This window comes from Candoia aspera, chromosome 2 (genome assembly GCF_035149785.1).
Source record: "Candoia aspera isolate rCanAsp1 chromosome 2, rCanAsp1.hap2, whole genome shotgun sequence".
Lineage (NCBI taxonomy): Eukaryota > Metazoa > Chordata > Lepidosauria > Squamata > Boidae > Candoia > Candoia aspera.
In genome coordinates this window covers 111,343,042-111,367,452 of record NC_086154.1, presented here as the reverse complement: position 1 = coordinate 111,367,452, position 24,411 = coordinate 111,343,042, and the positions used below count along the sequence as shown (strand labels likewise).

The window sequence follows — 24,411 nt, the reverse complement described above, 5'->3', positions numbered from 1 at the left end:
TGTACTACCCAGAACAATGTTTTTGTTTTAAACAATACCTGTTTTGACAAATTATGCACCTTTTAAGCAATGGCAAAAAGATATATCCAGATTTATATGGCAAGGGAAAAAAACAAGGGTTAAATATAAAATTCTCCAGGATGCAAAGGAAAGAGGAGGATTAGGACTGCCTGATTTTAAACTATTTTGCAGTCTGCTGTTTGGTTTGGATGAGAGAATGGTTATTGCTGAGAAATAGGAGAATTTTAGAATTAGAAGAGCACAATCTGAGGTTTGGATGGCATGTATTTTAATGGTACAACAAAATTAAGGTTAATGTAGATTTTAAAAAATCATTATGTTAGGAGTGTCATACTAAGAATATGGAATAGATACAAACCCAGGCTGTGCCCAAAAATACTTTGATTGGTCTCAGCACAAGAAGCATTTTATAGAAAAGAAACAGCAATCAAAGAGAAATGGTTAACATATCAAGATTTGTTAGAAAAGGAACAGGGAGAACTTAAGATGAAGTCTAGAGAACAACTGACTGCAGAGGAATTTAGTTTTCAGTGGTTTTCATATGCACAACTAAGAGAAAGATTCAATGTAGAAAGAAAGACAATTGAAATTGAATAACATGAAACTGAATTTGAAACTGAATTATGTACAAATGATGAACATTTGAGTGCTAAAATGTATAAACTTTTGTTGAGATTTGAAACAGAAGAAGAATATGCCAAAGAGTGCATGATAAAATGGGCTGTCCTAACAGTCAGAAATCACGCTGAGACGAGAAGTAGGTCTCTAGTGTTTATTACTGCTACATAAAACAGAATCCTAACAAACTGAAGAAGCGTGGGAAAAACCCAGACAGATAAACCCCAAAAGTCAAGGCGGGTCTGATCTGTGTCTCTTTGAATGGCTGCTTAATTCCTCAGTACTACGCATGCGTTTTCCCCCCTGGATGGGGGCCCCTTCCAGCTCGCCATCAGGACTCATGACATGGGCTAAGAATTTTGGTTATAATATACAGATGGACCAATGGGAGAAAAAGTGGGTAAAAGAACTGAAATTTACATTGTGTTAGAATTCAAGAGAGAACTTTAATACAATGATCTACCGATGTTATATTACAGAAATTATCTAAAATGTACAAAGGTACTTCTAATTAGTGTTGGAAATGTGGAAAACATGAAGGATCATTTTACCATGCGAGGTGGACGTGTGAAAAGGCAAGAAAATATTGGATACAATATTTTGATTGACAAACTGATACAGAGGATTTTAAAGATTAATGTTCAGATGAAACCAGAACTTTTTTTTATTGGAACAAAAGGATAGCCAATTAGAAAAGTTATGGAAGACTGGTTTTGCACGTGGTGACTGCAGTGAGGCTACTGTACGCACCAAGATGGGAAAATACTGAAATACCGACAATGGAGGACTGGACGGAATTTGCGGAAATGGCAAAACTTACCTGTCTGATCAGGGATAAGACAACAAGTTCATTTATTAAAGGCTGGAAACTTTTTGTGTACTTTTTGCTAAAAATGGGGAAAAAAGTGATTTATGGATTTGTTGATTAAAAAGGGCTGGATATGGGAAGAAGGGAATTACGATATAACCTTAAGGAGAGAGGTGAGATGATTTGTTTGTACATATCTGCTGTAAGGAAGATTGGGAGTCATTTCTTTGTCTTTTCTTTTCTTGTTTCTATCTATCTTTCTTAGCTTCTCACTTCACTTTTTTCTTTTTCTTTTCCTTAATGTTACTTTATATTCTCTTTCATTCTGGTGAAAATTCTTAATAAAATTTATTATATCAAAAGAGAAAATTCTGAGCTCCTTTGGAAATCTGGTGAAGCGTTGCACTGGAGTGGCTTGTATCTGAAATACAGTATGAAGAGAATGAGCGAATGCTTAGGCAACAGGGTTTTCCTTTCTCTTAATCTTTCCCACAACCTTGGTTCTCTTCCCCGCTCCCCGGAACTTGTTCAAGAGGATCTTCCAACTCTGCAGACCAAATGTGAAAGTGCGCAGGGGCAGTAGGAAAGGAAAACCACCCCTTTTCCAGTCTGCACATGGAGCCTATTCTACTGAAAATAATACATTTTTAATAGCCAATATTAACCAAGTTACTGTAATCAGCAAAAACCAAAACTTTCATTACAAGCTCGTAAGTATAAAAAGGGGGACACGGTGCATAAAGGATGCACAACATCGTTCCTTATGCAAGCCATGGGGATCGCACTCATGGAAGCCAACACATCTGCATGGTGAAACGTATTATGAAATGTACTCCTCGCTGTGCTTTGCATGGTGAAGGAATTCGAGTTGTTTCCCCCTAGAAGACAGGGTTCTTCTGTCAGTCACTTCAGACTGAACAGGAAATCCCATCCTCACAGTACTGAAGAACCAAGGGCCTGGGGGCAGCCTTTATTTACCGTGCACCCAGCTAAGGAAAACTGAAATTCCTGCGGCAAATTATATGCAGTACATTGTTTTCTCTGACTGTTTGCTTGAAAAGAAAGCATCGCCTGCACCAAAGCAATGGAAAGAGATAATCAGGCTCTTTCTCTCTCTGCTTGATGTCAAGGGGTTAAAGTCATACCAGGTTCCTGAAAACAGTTACTTCCAAGTCAGCGTCTCGCTGCTGCCTGCGGTTAGTGGGAAGGATTTTGCTTTTTACTAGTGTTATAAATAGGGCTGTGTTCAACATGCTGCAGACTTACTTCCTCTTTCATTCAACCTTCTCCCTCCTGCTGCTGCTCCTGCACATCTGTCACAGCTCTGCAGACATGGACCGATCAAACTTCTTGCTCAAATTCATCACCTTGCTTATATGCCTTCTTCCAGTTCTTCAGGCCTGTCCTCAGAATTGTCACTGTCATGGAGGAGACCTCCACCATGTCATTTGTGACAATGTTGGATTGAGAAGGATTCCCAAAGTAGCTGAGCAGACCCGTCTTCTCAATCTGCAGAGGAACAATTTCCCTGTGCTGCCAACCAATGGCTTTAGAGAGATGAAAAATCTTGTCTCTCTTCACCTCCAACATTCCCACATCAAAGAAATCTCCAGTGGAGCTTTCCGGGGCCTGAAGCAGTTAGTCTACCTTTACCTATCAAATAATGACATCAGTGTCATAAAGATGGGAGCCTTTGATGACCTGACAGAACTTACTTACCTCTACTTAGATCATAACAAGATCTCTGACCTGCCCAAGGGGGTCCTCTCTCCACTGATTAATCTTTTCATCCTGCAGCTAGGTAATAACAGGCTCCGAGAGCTGAGATCCGGAGCCTTCCATGGTGCTAAGAACCTTCGCTGGCTCTATCTCTCTAATAACACAATCTCCTCCATCCAACCTGGGGCCTTGGATGATGTGGAAAACCTAGCCATATTCCACTTGGATAAGAACCAGCTGAACAGCTACCCAGTGGCTGCAATGAGCAAATTAAGGGTGGTGGAAGACCTGAAGCTCTCAAACAACCCAATGAAGGTCATTCCAGATTTAGCCTTCCAGTCTTTTGGGCGGTACATGGAGACCCTCAGCTTGGACAGCATGGGATTAGAAAAGGTAAGAACTTCTCAGAGCTCTCTTTCTTCTCTTTAGAATTCTACCATGTATACATTTGTCTGTTTGTCTAATCCTGTCGTTTTTCAGCATGACCAAGAAATAGGGGATGAATTCTGTACTGGCAAGGAAAGCTCTCAAGCACAACCTTTTTCTTTTTCTAACAGGGATGAACACTAATCTCATTACTCTTGAGTTTTCCCTTATAATCCGATTTGGGGGTGGGTGGGGGGAGTGAATAGAATGCTGCACTTCAGAAGAACATTGCAGGAGACTTAAAACTTTATATTTAGGTTATATTTAACCTAAAAGTGGACCTATGGGAGGTGCAAAATATATAGCTCTTCAATCAAGGGGGGTGGGGTGGGGAATATTTCAAAACAGAAGCTAAATTCCAAAGAAGGAAATGACCCATTCCCACCTTCCACAGACAGCTTCTGCTTGGAAGTGTGAAATAGTTCCTTACTTGTCCTCAGAAGTCAGATACATCTTCTGCTGGGCAAACAGGCTGGTACCAGGCTGGACTATTATGCCTGGTCACACTTGTGATGAGAAGAAACAGGAGAAAGGAGCTGAGGAAAGGAAGAAGCCCTCTGCTTCTTTCCTTTCCCTCTGCCCTCGGTATCACAGTATCAGAGCTAAAAGGTATCAGCTTTTAGCATAGTCTCTGCTGATTTTAAAGAGGAAAGAGAAAAGCAGAAGGGTAGAAGACCTTAAATAATCCCTGCAAAGGTGTGCTAGGACAACTCCTGTAATCAGCTAGTGATACAAAGGCCATGGAAACTGGCAGAAATGCCATTCTGGAGCAAAAGGCTACAGTTACAAAGCTATTAGTTGTTGTCCAACTAATAAGCTGTACACAAGACCATCAGTCTCTGTCAGAGAAAGGTGTCCTATAATTAGCAAACTGGCAGTCAAGTGCTGCTGGGCTGCATACGTTTTTATTCAATAAACGTGGTTCTTTATATTTGGGTTCTGGGGAATCAAACTATTCTGGGGAGGAAAAACAGCAAACACACATTCTCTGCCTTGCACTGTGTTTGCTTGTTTATTAAATTTATATAACCACCCATCTCCATACAGGACTCAACTTACAGGGGCCTTTTCTTCCATTTTTGCATTGCCCTTCACTTTCATAACTTCTTACTTGTCCCCATTCAGCTACTCATGCCATCTCCTCTCTCCCTGCTGCCTTTATCTCATCTATGAAATATTGTTTGTGAGCACTCAGCCAGCGCTCTTGTTGTTTTATATGTTTTATAGCTGGCATGCTGCTGACCTAAATAAAGGTAATAACTGCACCCTAGCTTTCTTTTCTCAGAACAAATTACACACACACAAAAATGGGCCCAGTTCACATTTCACACTATGTATGATTTGCTTAACTATAGTAAGCAAATCATTTATTACAGTCTTAGATTAGCTTGCTTAATCATGATTTATTGTTTAGGGGCTCTTCCTCACATCCACGTAACCAGTGCATGAACATACCTGGCAACCACTTTTTTCCCGCAATGTCCTCATGAGCTTAAATCTTATCAACAAGTGATAAATCTACTACCCAGAAACAGAACCTGGTAATCTTTTATCTTCTGCTCCTCAGCTCTGTTCCATTTGTTCCTTATTTTCTCTCTCATACTTCATACAAGCACGTGTGCATATGTGTATGCATGCAGGGGTGTATGCGTGTAAATGTATAGAGAGAATATCTATATGTATGTATGTGTACCATTAAACTTGAACTAAACTAAATCATGTTTAATTCTGGTTTAGCATGCTATGCCAATGCAGCCAGTGTAGTTTGTAAACTACATTTTAGAGCTTAGTGCAGGCTCAGGTACACATAGGTGGGTTCTTGGAATTGTACATTTAGCCTGTTGTCAAGTTGCGCAGAGGTCCTCTGCACCTGTGAAAAGTCAGCTGGGGTATTTTTGAACATAGGTCTACCACTGCTCTGAAAGAAAGCCAAACCTGTGTTCAAAAATAGCCCAGCTGACACATCACAGTGTGGAAGAAGGGTATGGGATGGAATGATTGACATAAGCAAGCTCCATCCTTGATGAGTGCATTAGGGAGTGGAAGTGGCCAAGGAGCCCAGTTCTGACCACCTGGAAGTAGCCAGTGGATGCCACAGACAGGGCTGCAACTGGGGGGGGGAGTAATCGGGGCATGTGCCCCGGGCGCTGCGCTGGGGGGGCACAAAATGAGCACAGGGGGTGCACCAAAATGGGCGTGGAATCTATGTTTGCCCTGGGTGACAGACCCTAGTTGCAGCCTTGGCCACAGAGAACATACAATTGTGATTGGCCCACACATAGCAACAACAGTTGTCACTATGGCACCTATTGCCACCAAACCTGGAATGGAGTAGACAAATAGTCCCCCTGCCCCACCACCAATGTAATAATTTTTTAAAAAAAATCCTTGTCTGCAGAAGCAACAGAAAACTTGTAAGCTCCCAGTGGAAATACAACCAGCAATGCTCAGCTCACAGAACCCAGCTCTCTTTCCCAGTTTAAACTGACCACAAGCCTAGTGCTCTCTCCTTCAAAAGAGCAGGAAAACCATTACAAAATAGGGTGAACTCTTCAAAAGAGAAACCCAGGATTATAAGGCACCTACCCTAACCTGTCAAGTGCTCTTGAAAGCACCAGGAAGGCTTTATGCTGGCAGATGCCTCTACAGACACCAGGAGTCCAGGCATTTTTGCAGCCCAGGCCAACAAGGCCAGAGAGGGTGGCTCCCAGCAACTGGAGGCAAGGAGGCCTGTCCACAGCAGCCTAAAGTGGCCAAGGGACCTTGACCCTGGCCATTGTTGGCAACCACATTAAATCCATACCAACAATTGTGTTGGGAGGAAAGAGGAAACCCTAATATTCTTTGAAAACTGGGACAGCTAAGGGACCACTTCAGATTGCTTGAGCTATGGACTGGGGATGAGATGAAGGCAACACCACCAGAACTTGGCAGAAAAAAATGGGTCATGCTGCAGTTAGGGGGAGATGAGGATGAGCCCTAAGTGTCCATCTGGTTTTGTCCGAAGCCACAATTGGCCAGATTGACCCAAGACACTAAGTCCTAAATCACTGTTTACAAACTACTGTGGGTAAGCTCACATAACATACTAAACCAGAACTAAACATTTAGTTTAGTTCAACATATGAATTCCATCAGCATATAAGTGTGTGTATATGTGGTATATACACACACACATACACACATGCACATATATACACACATACATACTATATACTGTATACTATACATACATACATACATAGTTGTATAGAAAGAGAAAAGAGAGGAAGGAAGGGAGGAAGATTAGGAGGGAGAAATGAAAGGTTGTCAGGAGAGTTAAGGTATCTGTTCTTAGATACCGGGTTGATCACCTGTTGTTGGTAAAATGTAGTGAGTTTCAAAAAGAGGTGGGTGGTAGTACAGCCTGAAGAACACACTGGAGACAGGTAAACTGAGCACACATAAGGACTTACCATTTTTTCTCCCTCCTCCCCAACTTTATCTTTATTAAGAAGGATTTGTTTATTGATCATCTCTCAAAAGAAACTCTCACAGCACTTCTCAAAGAAGTTCTGTTCTATCTGGAAAGTTAGAGGTATGTTCAGGTAAGCAACAAAATGCTCCCCTTCTTCTCAATGAATGAATCATGACCCTACTGCAGAAGCTTGATATGTGAGATGCTGGTTGTAAATAGGAAGCAGAATGACATCATGTCGGATATACCGTGTGGAACAAGAAACCACACTAAAGAGAAGCAGCAAGATGGAAGCCTTCCAGGTGAAAGAGAAGTACTGTTTCCAACTGCTTTAGTGCCATGCTGAGATTGTCCAAGTGCATCAGACCAGCAAAACAGTCATCCCACAGCAGCTCAAGGAATGGAAAACACAAAGTGAAGGCAGAATGAAAAGCTTAGTGAATCAGAAGGCTAAGAAGAAAAATGAAGTACAGATGTACTGCAGGATGCTAGATTTTAAAGCAGGTAGCTAGAAAGAGGATGGAGACTTTGGAGGGAAGGAGAGGGGATTCATTCATGGCCAGAATAATATAAAGATTTTTTTTTATGACAGCATGTGACCTTTCCTATCTTCATATTACAAAACCTTAAACGCTTGCTCACAATTCTGTGCATTTTGGAAGAATGTGACTGACTGTGGATTTTGGAATAGAATTCATGAGAATCTGAGTATGATCATAAAGAAGGTGTCTCATAACAGATATATGAAATAATAAGGCATATCCAGCAGACTTCTGTGGAACAAGGTATTGTGCACAATAAATTAAAGAAAATGAAGCAAGAGTATGATTCTAAACCAAAAGACACTCAAGAAGGAAGAAATGTGCACTGCACTGATGACCTCTTCCAATACAGAATCACTGATCACATTTTGATCTTCACTGTATACCAGCAACAAGATTACTATTTAACGATGATACGGATTTTCAGCTTTTTTTAAAGGTGTGCAAAAGAAGTCCACAAGGGAGCTGTCCACAGCATCATCAGCCCTTTGCATCTTTCAGTATCTCATTATGATTTCCCTGATTGTCTTCAATGAATGGGATGAAAAGCAGCCCAAGGGGAAGCAAAAGTTATCTTAGTGACATTATTGCAGTATTATTGCAAAACAGTTGCGATATGGAGTTGCAGTTCACAGATACTTTTCCATTTCCCAACATGGTGGTGTAAACAAGCGGTATCCTATTCTTCCACCCATAAAGGCCTTCCATTATTCTTTCCTCCATCCAGCCTTACATCTACAGTTATTTTAATCCTAGCCACCTATGGCTACATTATGCTAGGGACCTCTAAGTATGTTGGAAGGCCCTAAGACATGGTTCCTTCTGTGCCACAACAGCAGGATGAAAAGCAACAAGCCACAGGGGGGATATCCATGCCAGGTAGTAACGTAAGAAACAACTCCTTACACTTACACTTCCCTTCAGGCTTAATCTTCTGACATAAACTCTTATTCTTCTTTGGTTTAGCAACTGCTTATGGTTTTCTGGGACAAACCGGTAGCACTCAGATAAAGTCCACAAAGGAGTACCTATTTCTGACAGCAAATATTTGATCACTAAGCATGTCTTCTTAGGGCATATAGTCAGTAGCTAGTTGAATTTTCTTTTAACATGTCAGCATTTTATAAGCAGACGGCAGACCTAATGAAAAAGAACAGGGCAATCACTTAAACAATTATGAAGGGCTTTAAATGGTATGCTTTTTGCATAACACGGAAAGAGTTCCACAGCACAATGAATTAGCCTGAATTAGCCCCAAGACAATAATCAAGCTAAAATGTTTTCTTTAATTATTAATTCTATTGGCAATAGATTAATTTCAACAGATTTTAGCAAGCATGGTAAGATCTTTTACAAAATAACTAATCCATTCTGCCAAGTTATCCATAAAAGGGATTTACTATCATATTCCTCACATTTTTGGTAGATTTTGTTCTAATGAAGGAGGATATTGTCAAAACAGATTCCTGAAGTTATCCAACACACAATAGTCCGAAGCAATACTCCAAGTAAAAGGACAAAGGATGTTCTCACTTTAAATCATGGTTTCAAGTGGGCTTTTTTTGAAACAAATCATAGATGATAGTAACCGTAATTTTGACAGTCTGGAGAAAATGACCAATTGTGATTAAGTAGAATCAAAAACCTCTGAATCTTCTCTTGGCCGCATGTTATACATTTATGGTACACAACTCTAGGAATTCAGTTCTAGGAGAAACAAAACTCAGGAACTTAAGTACACTGTTGTAGTAGTAGCCTGCTACATACCTGACTGCAGTTTGCAGGCCTGGCTGTATGACCCACATGCATATGAGGGAGAGATACACTTCGTGAAAGATACAGAGAGCTCATCTCTCTCTCTCTCGAATACAGAGAAAGTGTGGCCTGTTTAAAATCAGGGTAGAACTATTAGAGAAACCTGTGAAGAGGGGTTGGAAAAGGAATGGTGGTTTTGCCCATCTTCCCAGCAGCCTAGGGATTAACTTATGGCAATTCCCAACAAGATGGGAAATCCAGGTAACTGAGGCAGAGAGAACACCTGTTTCAAGAGCTTTATACTTCTGTAGCAAGGGGTAAAAATGATCTAGCCAAGAATCTGTACTAGGTTTAATTTGTTTTCTGTGCAGAGCTAAATCAGGTGTCAGCAGGAATTACCAAGTCACTACCAAAATTAGGAAGCAAAGGTCTGAGATCTCCAACATTCCACCCTGTGAACTCAGCCATCTCCTACGTACACAAAGGAGCCAGAATTACAGTATTTACCTATGAAACACCAAATGAAGGTTTCCAGATTGTAACACAACTGCTTAAAGGATCAAAAGTTCTCTAACTATCAGAAAAAGTTAGATGTTTGCTTTAACATCTGTCATGAAAGAAAATACTGCCAATAACTCAAATAGAATCTGCTGGGATTCATTCAGTGATGGTTCACAGATAAATTTTAGGAACTAGGTACAACTGGAAATTCCTTGATGGCCATTAGTCAACTATTAGTGCAAACCAGTATTTTTAATAATTTGTTTCGATAATCCCACCAGATTGAAAGAGCTGAATATTTTATTGTTAAAGTGCTGGAACAAGAGAAGAGACCTCTGATATCCAGATGTTAAAAAGATGTATGCTTTGAAAAAATGGGATGGGAACTTAGATAATTTTCTGGAATATTTAGGTGTTTCTTGATCAAAAGTGCAACTATTCCCTCTTTTCTGCCTGAACAGACTCTTTGTGAAAAGACGAAGAAGGGCAGAAGCAGCAGTGGAAAACACAAGGGACACCTATAGAAGATTATGAGGCCAGGACCCACTTAATCCCTGATAAATTTCTATATATGAGGCAGGATGATTACAAGATAAAAATCTCTTCTGGAAGAATCTTTGGGTATAATCTCATTTCCCTGAAAGGACATCAAGGAGGTAGTGAACTACTGACAGGCTTAGGAGAAAAAGAGAAGGAAAAATTGTTTTAATTCCCTTATTTTTGCCATCCTAATTCTGCAGGAGAGCTGAATTTTTGAAGCAAGTCTTTAGGGTGTAAACTTTTTGATTCTTCAGCAGTAGTGAATAACCACTGAGGACCAAGAGTAAGGGGGGAGGAATCTGAGCATCTGGAAACTTGCCTTGATGTTTCTACTTGAATGCCAAGTGTAACTTTCCATTGGGAGTTCACTGGGTTCTGCCCAAGTCTACAACCTTTGAGTGTCCACAAATATTCCTCTCTATAAATGTGGCAACGGGATGCCAGAAAGGATTACAGTTCTAGAAGCCAAAAAACCCTTTTGCTGGTTTAGGATGAAGCAATGTCTAAAAAGAAATGGGAGAAGTTGAAGAACACCTTTCGTTTAAAAGGGCACACAACCCCCTCAAAATATCTAGCAAACTGTCTTGTACTAGCCTTTCAACAAACTCCCATCCACACTTGTTTCTTTTTTAAAGCAGTGGAGAACACTTCATATGACTCAGTGTTGCGGTGTTTATTTTCTAAAGGTGGTCATCTTAAAACCAATGGAAATGTGAACCATTTCACATGTTAGGCAAGTGACTATCAAGATCTGTCATTGTTCTTTGGCATATATGAAACATTTATGGTTTTTATGTTTATATTCTATGTGGTAGGTGCCAAGGAATGTGTTGTGTGAAGTTGCAGAAGATGGAAAGAGTGTTCCACTCTATCTCTTCCCCTGACTCTCATCCCCTAAAAAATGTTATAAAATAGTTTTACAAACGTTAAGCAGAATACCAAGTAAGATAGAAGCCAGGAAGAATGACCACTGGACTTTGGCCTATGATTTTGCCCTCCCTCCCTTTAATTTCTAAAATTTTTGGCCCACCACCCAAAATTGATTGGCTGACTAGAACTAGAGGATAAGCAAGATTTTAATCTATTGTTCACCATTATTACTGCCTGTTTCTGTGCTTCAGTTTTCAGATAAAGCATTTGCTGGCACAACTGCACTAAAGAATGTTCATATAGAGCACAACAAAATTTCCAGTCTACCTAGGAGCTTTCCATTCAGCCGTCTTGAGACATTCTCCCTGTCCAACAACCCTTGGCATTGCTCTTGTCAGCTAGCACCTTTGCGCAGGTAAAAGAACACTGATCCTCCCCATCCCGCTAACTCCTCGGAAGTGTGGTGGGGAGGGGAGGGGAGATGGGAGTAAGGCTAATTAATGAGTTAATAAAGGGCATGAAAGGTCATGCTGGAGAACTGCTCAGCCGTGTGTTCTCCTGGGTGATTCTGAGGTGTTTTTTTTCTTTAGGTGGCTGGGGTCTACTCGTTCTCGCCCAGATGCAGTGTGCGCATCACCTTCTCAGGCTCGAGGACAGCAGATTCGAGACACTGCTGCACTCCGTAGCTGCAAGCTTCCCGCTAAGAGATCCAGAAAGGGAAATCGCCATTAAGCAGGCAGTTGAGGTTTTCCTCTTCTGTTAAATACCTATCGGCCCTTGGAGGTAGCCCAGACAAAGAACAACCAACCATGAGTACTAACACTCTCTTTGCTGTGAGGTTACAGTAACAGAATCTTGCAAGTCTGAAAGTACATTTCTCCCCCCTCACCTTTACAGCCCAAGAAACTAGGGAGGGTCCCTTCTGAGATGTTTGCCATACCCCTATTGCTTCTGCAGGTTCAGCTGCCTCTTATCTGACCGCTGCCTAGTCATGTCCTCCTCCTCTTCCGCCTCCTGTCTCTCAAGGATATTCTCACAGACCATTACCACACCTCACCCTGTCTGGAATGCCTTTCAACCATTGCTTCCCAAATAGGCATCAGCTGATCACACTCAAGACAATGTCAACTTTTATGTCAGTATGAATTTACCTGGTTTGTCTCCAAAACAAAGCAACAGACAAAAAACAACAACAGAGAACTGAATTGTTTCCAGAACTACACTGCTAATTAGAATGGACCACTTATTTAATAACAAAAATATATTTAATGACTCAGTCAAATTTGTCTGAGGTCACTATGAAATCTGCTTGAATAGATTTTTTAAAATTCAGTTGTTTCCCAGAATCAGATGAAATATAACAGCATAACAGAAGAACTTACTTCTGAGTAAACCCAAACAAGATAAAACATAAAGTGGTATGAAAATCAGCTCACCACAACTCTTGATATCTTAGGAGTTGTGAGCATAGACTACCATAGATAGTGAAATAAGGCAAAACTTGCTTCTATCATGAACTCAGTGGATAGCTTTAGGCAAGGCACTCCCATTCAGCCTCAATTTTTCTTCATCTACAGCAGTGTTTCTCAACTTCGGCAACTTTAAGATGCGTGGACATCAACTCCCAGAATTCCCCAGCCAGCCATGCTGTCTGGGAAATTCTGGGAGTTGAAGTCCATGCATCTTAAAGTTGCCAAGATTGAGAAACACTGATCTACAGTATGAATGTAATTATTTATTTCCCTGGATTATTTAGAAAGATTACGATTAGATAATAGATGTGAACTGCCTTGAACTCTTGAAAACACTGAAGTATTGTCCTTGTTGTTTCTCTTGCTTAGAAGGCTTCTTTTTCCCATGAACAGGATCCAGAAATGTGAGTCCAGGTAACTATTCAGTTCAACCACCCAGGAAACTACTGATGCCTTCCAAGTCCTTCATCCTAAACAACTCCTTTCCATTGGAAACAACAAATCTCAATCATATCCATATCCTGCTACAGGCAGATTTCAGGTGGACTCTACTATTCAGTCTTTTTTCCCCCTAGTATTATAAATATTATTTTAAACAATTTTTTAAAAAATATAAACCTATGCATGCCTGGGCTACAACAAGCTAAATGAGATCCTGCTGATAAAATACAGTCATCTCTCTTGCTGTCATTCAGCCAACCATTTGGTTCCAACATTCAGGAAATGAACAGAAAAACATAAAAAGGCTCCCTGCATGTTAGAGCATGCTAGTGTGCTGTCTGAAAGGATTGCATTACTTTATTTTACTTTATTCTTAGTGATTGTCAACATGGAAAAAGCAATGAGAATGTGCTAGATGAGACAAATGGAAGCCAGATGGCAGTGTATGTTATTTACAGGGGTGTCTATACCAGGGTTTCTCAACCTTGGCCACTTGAAGACGTGCAGACTTAAACTCCCAGAATTCCCCAGCCAGCATGTCCACACATCCTCAAGTGGCCAAGATTGAGAAACCCTGGTCTATACTATGGGTAGAGTATAATTCAAAAGTTAGCTCTCTGAGCCCAGGAAAGCCTAGGAATTGTATTTTGGGGATGGAGAGAAGAACACAAGAGACCTCTCAATTTGCTTAGCAAATTACACAAGCTAAAATACTGGCTTTAAAAGCATAGCTTTTTTTTCCCCCACAGACCATTTTTAAACAGGGTTTGCCTGAAACTACAGGGACCTCTATCATGACTCTGGCCTTTGCCGTGATCTTCTCTTCAACAATTTCATAGCTCATTTCATTTCTAGAAACTGATCTGCAGTGTTTCTGGGTATTTAGATACTGGATAAATTGTTTATCTAATTGTTAGCTAATTTATGAGAAGATGTCCATACCTTTTCGTTGTCTTCCATTTGTAACCCATCCGTGTATTCCCATTACTTCTTCCCTATTTTTGCAACCCAAACTTTTTAATGAAGAAAAAGATGGAGCAGCAGTACAATGCCTTTTCACTAGCAGCCATTTGTCTGGAAGCAAACTAAGAGAACAGTCCCAGGACCATCTAACAGGGATAATTATTTGAGTCTTCAGGTTATTAAAAAAAACTGATAGTGAGGGAAAATCAGAATAAATGCATTTTTAATTAGTAATGCAAGGCACTGCCTTACATGTTTTGTTTTGATTTGCTATGCATGTAGCAAAGTAGTTATACATTATAGAATGGCTAACAAAATTAGCTTTGTGTTTCAAACCTACCTTCCATGTTACGGGAACTCTAAATAAATACATGAGAAGGCTTTGATCTGGTCTACTTAAGTAACTTAAGTTGCTGTATTATTCTTAAGGTTCAGCTCACTGCATAGGGCATCTCTCCACTTGAGGAAGTTCAGTGATGGCCCTGTGCTCTTTAGAGAAGAAAAGATGTGTGATCTAGTCATAAGAAAAGAGGAAGTTGAAGTATTGGTGACTTACAATAGAAGAACTGAACTGAATAAAAGAGAATCAGGATCTCTTATCCTGTTTGATTAGACTAAAACCTAAAAATGGAATTAAGTTTGTAATGCTATCCATTTTTATGATGAAGAAGGCCTATTAAGTGAAATGAGATTTAATTCCAAGTAAATATACATAGGAACCAGATTGCACAAGGATGTATTCCCTCTTAACTTAAAAACAAAAAACAAAATAGGACCTCTTTAATTTAAAAAACAATCACAAATCATATAAAAGGCTATCTTTCAGGACAACTTGCCCTTCATTCACTCTTCCTGTGTTCTTTAGTTAGCTGCAGATTTAGGAGGTAACTGGGCCAATGCAAAATCTGATACGTTTGGCCAGCACCCTTTCAAACTAAGAATGCACCTTAGAAAATGCTGTAGCACCCACAGAGTTTTTCAGCAGATTTATAAAGGGTACCTTAGCAGGTTGATGCAGAAGACCTTTTCTTTAAAATAGGAAATTTGAAAAATGGAATGGAAGAGAGCAGAGACCTGGAAAATGCTACCTTCACCATTTGTTTATCTCAGAAATATTGTTATAGGTAGCAAGATGACTGTGATTTATCATCATGCATTTTTACAACACCACCATTTCAGTTTAACTGCATTTTTAATCCTGAAATTTCATAAAATATATATTTATTCATTTGTTACTGAATGTAAATGACACTTAGGAGGATTTTTATCCTCTTATTCCTATGTAGAAAACAAATTATATATTTTCTTATGTACAATTTCTGTATAAAGCTTTTGCCGCAAAGACAAAGTGATCAAGTTTCCATGCAGGTGTACTTTCAACATAATGTGAGAATCTGTGAGCAAACAATTGTCTTCGGCAAGGAAAACTATATGCTGATTTTGGCAACAAAGCGTACTGAATTCCCGATTCCTGTATTTATAGTATTTCCCAGTTAGCCTTACAAAAGTATTCTGGCAGAGAAGCATAAACACTATCAAGCAAAACCTCTATATATTTCTCTCTCATTTTTAGTAGACAGAGAAAAAGATCTGGTCTTCAGATCAGTGAAATTTAGAATATCAGTCTCTAGTGGCTGTTCAGTCCAGACAGACTCACTTGCATTTATACTGCCAAATCATATTCAAGAGTGATAAAACCTTAATATAATCACAATTTCACATTACTAATTGCATTGGAATATGAGTCAACATGTATTTTATAGACAAACCCTCTTATCTATCTGGGAAAAAATGTATCTATACATTGTATACAATTCATATCCTTTGGGATAAACAGGGAGGGCTTTAGGTATGCAAGCAAAAGAAGATGAATGCCGATGAATCGGCTGGTTACACATCAGATTAATCAATCAAAGCCCCCTTTCTTCCTTATGCAATTGCCCTGAAAAGGACAGCATCTCATCACTTCCCACTTTTCTCTCAAGGCTTGATCCCTCTATTTTGAATACTGTAGGAGAATGGGCTTCCTAGCCATTTGGAGAAAGTAGGAGCAACTCTTTCTTGCCAAAAAGAGAGACAGAAATTAGAGGACTTTTCCAAACGCAGCCCCAGGCCATCTCATAAGCCTACAGATCAGTGTTTCTCAACCTTGGCCACTTGAAGATGTGTGGACTTCAACTCCCAGAATTCTCCAGCCAGCCTGCTGGCCAAGGTTGAGAAACACTGCTATGAAAGCCGGCTGGGTGACCTTGGGCCAGTCTCTCCCTCTCAGCCCAGCTCACCTCACAGGGTTGCTGCTGTTGTGGGGAAAATAGGAGGAGGAAGGAGTCTTAGGTATGTTCGCCGCCTTGAGTTGTTTATGAAAATAATAAAGGCGAGATAAAAATAAAATAAATAAAAAATAAACTCTCAGCATGATCCACTCCTATGATCATTGTTCAGGAAATGAGAAATCCAAAGGAAGCACTTTAAACGAGGTTGTGATCAGCACATACCGGATTATGAACAGCCCTAGCTTTAGTGAGAAAAAAGTGGGAGCAAACTCACAGCACTCAAACTGGGCTTCAAATCATTCCAATACCAAGATGTCTGACTGCAAATAAGTCCTTTTCACGGTGCTTGCCCACCCAGTGATCTAGGTCCCTGTAGCTATTTGCACAGATACCTGCTCTCCTTTAGAATCCTGTGACACTTTCTGTTCCCAGTTTGTTGTCCCGTTTGCTATATTTAATAGCAGTTTAAAAAGCAAATGACAAACCGTTATACAGAAGGATGGTAATGATGGTGGGCGAACATAATTCCCTTTACTAGAGTTGTACAGATCTTTAAGTGGGGGCTTTGCTTCAATGAAGACGCAAGCAAAATATCTCCCCAAGATGCTTTATGAACCAATGCTGCCCCCCTGCTTCCAAGAACAAAGCAAAGAGGCCATCTATCTCAATGGACCCTTGCAAAACCTTGAAGAGTTTTCTACGCATATGAACACAAGTGCAGAAGCTTCTTCTGGTTTTTGCAGTTGTCCCTGGAGGCAGGTGATGTGACCTCATCAAGGCAAACCATGTTTTCTCTTCACCCCGACATGCAGCATCCACAGGGCAAAGCCTTTCGGGGAGGCCAACTCCAGCCCCCTGCACTCATCTACAATATACACAGGAGGAAAGCACACAATCCAAGGATGAAAAATGACTCACTACTATCTCCTGCATATTCATTTCCTGGATAAGCTTCTTCATAACTTCAGGAGGCACTGGTGAACCTGCAATAACCCCTGGAAGACAAAAGGGCAGATAACATCTTCAAAGGACCCCTTTGAAAGATTACTGCACATTTTAAAATACAAGCATTCTTTATGGTTTCCATACTATCCCTAACCCAGTACTTCCCATTAGAGTTAGGATTTTAGCACAGCCAAATTATACAAAGTAGACAGACTCAACTTATCTGAAGGCAACTGGTCAGAATCCCAGGACAAAATAAAAGGAAAGAATCTTGAAAACAAATGATTGATATTAGCAAAGACTGGCTTTGGGATGCTTCCATGAACTTTAATACCAATGGATACAGAATGCAGGTGCACTCCATGTCTAGCATCTACTGCCACACGCTGGTGAATATAGAAATAGATACCGTTCACTAAACCAGTATGTGATCCTCCTCACTGTTTCAGTAACAGAAATAGCAAAATAAGTAAAACAGAAACACAAACCAAGGAAAACCTTCCAAGGAAAATGTGCTTAGTAAAGAATAGGGCCATCTGGGCTCCCTAAGGCTACTCCGTCAGGTCCAATCCACATATCAGTTCATCTGGCTGGCTGCATTTTTCCAATGTGGACTTGTGAAGAAACAGCATGATTGGATGATAGCTGGGCTTTTAAGAACCCTTGGAATAGGGGTGTGCAAAAGTTTCAAACTTTCCAACTCTGACCTCTCTAGATTCTAACAGCAATGTTTTGATATTTGGTATTGGACTGTACCATTCTAAATTTATTGGAAGCCATCTGACTGTCAGCCCCTCAAGGTAGACCAGACTAGGAAACTGAGGTTATGAATGCTAACACTACTTTTATTATAAGGGTACCGTAACAGAATCTCAAGCCTTGTGTGGCGCAGAGTGGCAGGCGGCAGTACTGCAGCCGAAACTCTCCCCACGACCCAAGTTCGATCCCAGTGGAAGCTGGATTCTCTCTCAGGTAGCCAGCTCAGGTTGACTCAGCCTTCCATCCTTCCAAGGTCAGTAAAATGAGGACCCAGCTTGCTGGGGAAGGTGACGACTGGGGAAGGCAATGACAAACCACCCCGCTAGAGTCTGCCAAGAAAATGTCGAGAAAGCAGCATCCCCCCAAAGGGTCAGACATGACTCGGTGCTTGCAAAGGGGACCTTTCACCTTCACCAACAGAATCTCACAAGTCTGAATACGCTTCCCCCTCCCTGTCTTTACCTTCATAAGAACTAGGGAGGGTCCTGTCTGAGACGCTTTCTCAAGTTACATTTCTGCCCTGGGCTCTGATTTCTTTTATTTGACTATTGTCTTGTTTGCGGCTCTTCTTCCTGCTCTCAAGATTATTCCTACTGCCCAATACAGAAGCAGACTATTCTGAACCATGTTTTCCAGTTGTAATTATCAGCTTTAAGATTAGAAAGCTTCTGGTTAGGCCAGAATGCCCCATGTTGGACCGAAACGCTTCTGGTCAAGAACAGAAATCAGAATGCTTTGATCTGGAAATGATTTATGCACCTCTACCTGAGGATTCATTTCTGGTCAGGCTCAGATAAGCACTTATAATAGCCCTATTTAGGAGCAGTTGCTGAAAATATGCAGCCAGCAAGATGTCTATAACCCAAATCACAGTTGGGGAGAGTATATCACAAATGCATTTCTTTCAGTGACAGCAAAGGCTAACAAGTAAGAGTTTAGTTCACTAAATGCCTTCACATATGGGGATTTAGCAAAATTCATGTCTGAGGAGTTTAAGCAAAGGCTGAACAACTTGATCAATAATTAACCCCTTTCAACAACTTTAACTCCTTTTAACAACTTTATCAATAATCGATAATCAATAATTTATAATTAACTCCTTTTAATAACTTTATCAATAATTAACCCCTTTCAGTCAGGGTTCAAGCCGAGTTATGGGACTGAGACAGCACTGATTGCACCCTTGGATGACCTGTGGTGGGAGCAGGATGGGGGCAGTGCATTCATCCTTGCTCTTCTTGACCTCTCAGTGGCCTTCGATACCATCGACCATGGTATCCTTCTGGACCGGGTTCAGGAGTTGGGGGTGGGTGGCACTATGTTGCACTGGTTTTCCTCCTTCCTCCAGGGTCAGTTCCAGTCAATGTTGATGGGAGGGAGAGATCCAGCCTGCGGCCCCTACTTCAGGGGGTGCCCCAGGGCTCGGTCTTCTCTCCTCTCTCATTTAACAGCTACATGAGGCCATTGGGTGAGGTGATACAACGGTTTGGGGTGAGGTATCATCAATATGCTGATGATACCCAGCTTTATATCTCTACCCCAGACCACCTGAGTGATGCTGTGGATGTCCTGTCCCAGTGCCTGGAGGTATGTCCTGTCCCAGGGCCTGGATGGGGTATGATGGGCCTCAACTCAACCCAAGCAAGACTGAGTGGCTTTGGGTATTTGGGCCTTCTGGTGACAAGGTTTTTCCACCTTTGGTCCTGGATGGGGTGGCACTGTCCCAGATGGACCCGGTGAGCAATCTGGGGGTCGTCTTAGACTCAGAGCTCCTGTTAGAAAAGCAGGTGGCAGCCGTGGCTAAGACGGCCTTTGCACACCTTCGAGTTGTGTGCCAGTTGCACCCATTCCTGGACCAGGAGGCTTTGCTCACCATCACTCATGCCCTTGTGACCTCTCATCTGGATTACTGCAATGCGTTCTGCATAGGACTGCCCTTGAAGAGCATTCAGAAGCTTCAGCTGGTACAGAAGGCAGCTGCATGGGTTGTAAATGGTGTCGACTATTTGGCACATATAACACCACTGCTTTGGAAGCTGCCTTGGTTGACAGTGTGTTTCCAGGTGCAATTCAAAGTACTGGTTGTCACCTTTAAAGCCCTTCATAGCTTGGGTCCAGGTTACCTGAGGGACCCTCTTTTCCCAGTTGTTTCTACCTGTCCAATTCGGTTTGGCAGGTTGGGCATGCTGCGGGTCCCATCAGCCAAGGAATGTTGGCTGGTGGGCACTAGGAGATGTGCCTTCTCTGCCGTAGCACCCGCCCTCTGGAACATTCTCCCTCCAGAGATTAGGATGGCCCCAACCCTGTTGCCCTTTCATGAGATCTTGAAGACCTGGTCATGTGCCTGGGCCTGAGGCCCCAAGGGCCCTGTTTCCTGGTTATACTGACATTTGTGCTTATAATTTTTCTCAGCTGCTATATACATTTATTTCTGTATTATGTTTGTACTTGGTTTTAATTGATTTTATGATTTTTCACTGCCTAGAGTCACTGTCATGAGTACTGATGGCGAGCAGGAGGGGGCCTCTATCCAGGGGGAAAAACGCATGCGTAGTAGTGAGGAGTTGAGCAGCCATTCAAAGAGACACAAATCAGACCCGCCTTAGCTTTCGGGGTTTATCTGTCTGGGTTTTTCCCACGCTTCTTCAGTTTGTTAGGATTCTGTTTAATGTAGCAGTAATAAACACTAGAGACCTACTCCTCGTCTCAGTGTGATTTCTGACTGTTAGGACAGTCACCTGTCTGAGATGGACAGCCATAGAAATTGAACAAGCAAGCAAACAAATAAATAATAAATTAAAATCTTCAGTTTGTTAAATGATTGGGTCCATAATTGAGGAGGGTAAATTTGAATTTTTGACACTATAAATTAAAGTCACATATGTTTATTTATTGATTGATTTATCTGAGGCTACTTGGATGCATTCAGAAATGCAAAATGAATATTAAACACACGTCCTCCATTGCAAGGAATATGTTTCCCAGTCATGGCTGGTTTATCATGTCTACCCATTTCAGGATAGGGATCACCTAGCTACTCTGCAACTTGAAGACTGGATTAGTACTGAGTTTTGGTCTACTTTTGAAGCTAGTTTGGAAGCTGCAGTTAATGTAAAATGCTGCCAGTGGGCTGCTAACCGGGGAAAATCTACATATTGCAATTATTCTGAAAATATTGCATTAGGAGTTGCTTTGCTATTGAGATCAGTTCAGGTATTTGTAATGACATACAAAGTCCTATAAAGTTTCAGACCTACATATCTGAAGGAGCTTACTTATGTGCCTGTCCTTCAACTAAGATATAATAGGAAGGTCTTCTGAATATGGCATCTCCTTGGGGTTTGCTATGAGAAACCCAAGAGGTCATTTCTTCTCAGTTCAGTTAAGGCTGGTGCCAAGTATTACATCTTTATGGCATCATCATCATCTTAAGAAATCTTTTTTCCTTCAGGTATTTGGTCTGATTAGAGCTGTTTTGTCTTATTATAGCTTTCAACCTGTTAATGGCTTTTAGCAAGTTACTTAACCATCTGTTTTTTAGCCCATCGTACAATATTTCTAAATTGTTCCCCACATTGGGGGTTGTTGTAAACACAAGAAATCAGTTAAAATGACACAAATAATAAAGAATAGTAAAAAAATGTTTTCTAATTATATCTGGTCATTTCTTTTGTTTTTATGTATTATTAATAATAACATTTATTTCAACACAGATAACCTGACATGGGCTCCAAAGCAAATAGGCAACACATGTAGATCCATAGCAAGTATTATTCTTTCATGAATTACTGTGACCATATTATTAAACTGTATGCCATTTCTAATTTCTTTTGGCAACTTATAAAGGAAGATAGATAGATAGATAGATAGATAGATAGATAGATAGATAGATAGATAGATAGATAGATAGATAGATATAGATAGAACACATACATATACATACACATACATAGATACGTTTTTGTAACAGCAAATAAATCTGTGGGTAATATGCAAATACATTTATTTAAATTTAAGTTATTAATGGATTAAAAAGCATTGATTATTTGCTTTTCAACATTCAGGTTCTTTGACTCACCTCCCCGAAGATTTGAGAGGTCGTGCCTGGCAAAGTCAGGCTGGCCTAGCATATCTATGAACATTGTTGGGGTGCCATGCACATGGGTACACCTTCAAAGAAAGACAAAGAATTACAAGTTGATGAAATAAATGCAACTGGGTTTTCCAATCAAATTTAGCTACAGGGCTAAGTATCCTTCCTTGGTAATCAAGGGAAACTGTTTTCCTATAGAAAATGAAAATGGGTACTCAAATGGGGCATGCATTTCAGGTCCTACTTTTTAATTTTAAAGAACTGATGTCATGTAATTGGCATGAGTTTCAAATCAATATTCATGTTTTAGGGAAGGGAAAGCAGAAAGAGGTATCCAATACATGCCTGCATGCATTATCTAGTTCATCCACACAAGGATGAGACCAAGAGACTCCAGCTCTGTCTCAAAAGAGGTGAACAGAGTTCAAAGTGGGGAGGGGGGCACACAGGGCAGCAATGGTCAATAGCAGCATTCTTCAACCTTGGCAACTTTAAGATGGGTGGACTTCAACTCCAATGTTGGCTGGAGAATTCTGGGAGTTGAAGTCCACCCATCTTAAAGTTGCCAAGGTTGAGAAACACTGGTCTGAAGTAAGGGTAGTATTAATTTTTACTCTAATATTAATAACACTGATATTAATACACAGTGAACTTTTCCCAGAACAGAGCTTCACCCAGATTCTTACTTTTCGTGGTCTAGGGCTTTCAGAGTGGCTTTGGAATCAAAGCTGAGACATGGGAAGACAAGGGAGGTGCCATGAATAGCCATCACCATACAGCCCCCCACAGATCCCAGGCAGTGGTAGAGGGGGACTGGAAGACAACAGCGAGATTCCTAGGGTCAGACCAAACAAGACAGGAGTGAGTCATCTTCCAGTACAAGCCTTCATCACGTTTATAACTTTTTATCCCAGATGCAAGAAGAATCCCTGCTGGAGATTTAGGGGAGAGAGCACTGGAGTTACATGAATGGGACAGTGACTGGAGGATGGAGCAGGGCAGGGTGGACTTCTTCAGTTCCTAGCCTTCCAGGGAATATCAGTCTCATTTTTAGAAAAGAATTCCAGTATACGAATTAAGCAGTCAGAAACTTTTACAGGACAGGAATATCCTATAAAACGTTCACAGCTGGTAGTGTGTAAGAAGGCCTAGCCTTCTAGAATTTGATGGCAAAACATATGATTGATCCTCTCTTTGAAGAACGCCTAAGTTGCCAATGCTCAAATTGGTAAGAAAGATCTTGAAAACTGTGACACATTGACTCTGGTTTTTTTTTTAAACCAAGAGAAAAATGATGCATCATTTGATACGATCATGAAAAGTTCTCTATCGGTCGAGATGGCATTTGAAGAGCTTCCATTCTGAACATAAAGAATAGGCAGAGAAGACTTACCTCCTCATTTATTCCCAGCCTTATACCAATGAAGTTTGCATTATTCACTATGTTGTAGTGGGAAAGCGTTGCTCCTTTGGGGCTACCTGTTGTTCCCTGAAGGAAAGAGAGAGCTGGTTTATTACTTAGGACCTCATCCTAGCACATTATAAAAGTTGTAAGTAAGTGATCAGTGGCTTTAAAGTGGAATGCTACAATGATCTCCCAACTCAGAAAAACTCTAGTTATACAAGATTAAGCTAAGTTTCAGAAAGATAGGAAGAGTCACACTGCAGCCCAAACAACTATTAGGAAGGAAAGGAGTAAAGACCATCCAAAGAGGACTGAGTAGAAAAAGGAAAGAACAGAGGGCAAGCAGATCTAGTTCCAAAAAGGAATGGACAGAAGATGGCAATTTTAATCCTCAAAGAGGCAGGAAGGAGGCACAGATACATGAAACCAAGTACAGGTAGTTGTCACTTAACAACCACAATTGGGACCAGAATTTCAGTTGCTAAGCGAAGCGGTCATTAAGCAAATCTGACCCACTTTTACGATGTTCTTTGCAGCCGTTGTTAAACAAATCACTGCGGGTGTTAAGCAAACCACATGATTGTTAAGCAAATCACATGGTCCCCCACTGATTTTGCTTGCAAGAAGCCGCCAGTAAGGTCAAAAATGGCAATCCTATGATCACAGGATGGAGCAGCAGTCATAGTTGTGAACCAGTTGCCAAGCACCCAAATCATGATCGCGTGGCCACAGGGATGCTGCAATGGCCGTAAGTGTGAGGAGTGGTCATAAGTTGTTTTTTTCAGCATTGCTGTAAGTCTGAA

The 24,411-nt window shown here is 40.9% G+C and overlaps 2 protein-coding genes across 2 annotated transcripts in view; one reads left to right on the top strand and one right to left on the bottom strand.

Annotated features, from left to right (window-relative positions):
* ACSF2 (acyl-CoA synthetase family member 2) overlaps window positions 1-24,411 on the bottom strand; it is a 61,639-nt gene that overhangs the window by 19,714 nt on the left and 17,514 nt on the right. Inside the window, exons 7-10 of the mRNA XM_063293226.1 lie at window positions 23,597-23,692; window positions 22,890-23,038; window positions 22,189-22,280; window positions 17,325-17,401 (exon numbers count right to left, since the gene is read on the bottom strand). Coding sequence (XP_063149296.1) covers window positions 17,325-17,401; window positions 22,189-22,280; window positions 22,890-23,038; window positions 23,597-23,692 — 414 coding nt within the window. The remainder of the gene's footprint in view (window positions 1-17,324; window positions 17,402-22,188; window positions 22,281-22,889; window positions 23,039-23,596; window positions 23,693-24,411) is intronic.
* Window positions 2,780-12,056, top strand: CHAD (chondroadherin). The gene is made up of 3 exons (XM_063293238.1): window positions 2,780-3,559; window positions 11,509-11,672; window positions 11,848-12,056. Exons 1-3 carry the CDS (start codon window positions 2,780-2,782, stop codon window positions 11,987-11,989), a joined length of 1,086 nt encoding a protein of 361 aa, XP_063149308.1. The 3' UTR covers window positions 11,990-12,056.

What these genes read in the sequence shown, in the direction of transcription:
- CHAD (XM_063293238.1), top strand. Translation starts at nt 2,780, where the DNA reads ATGGACCGATCAAACTTCTTGCTCAAATTCATCACCTTGCTTATATGC. An exon ending in ACAGCATGGGATTAGAAAAG is followed by an intron (nt 3,560 to 11,508) that starts GTAAGAACTTCT and finishes TCTGTGCTTCAG; the next exon opens with TTTTCAGATAAAGCATTTGC. An exon ending in CAGCTAGCACCTTTGCGCAG is followed by an intron (nt 11,673 to 11,847) that starts GTAAAAGAACAC and finishes TTTTTTCTTTAG; the next exon opens with GTGGCTGGGGTCTACTCGTT.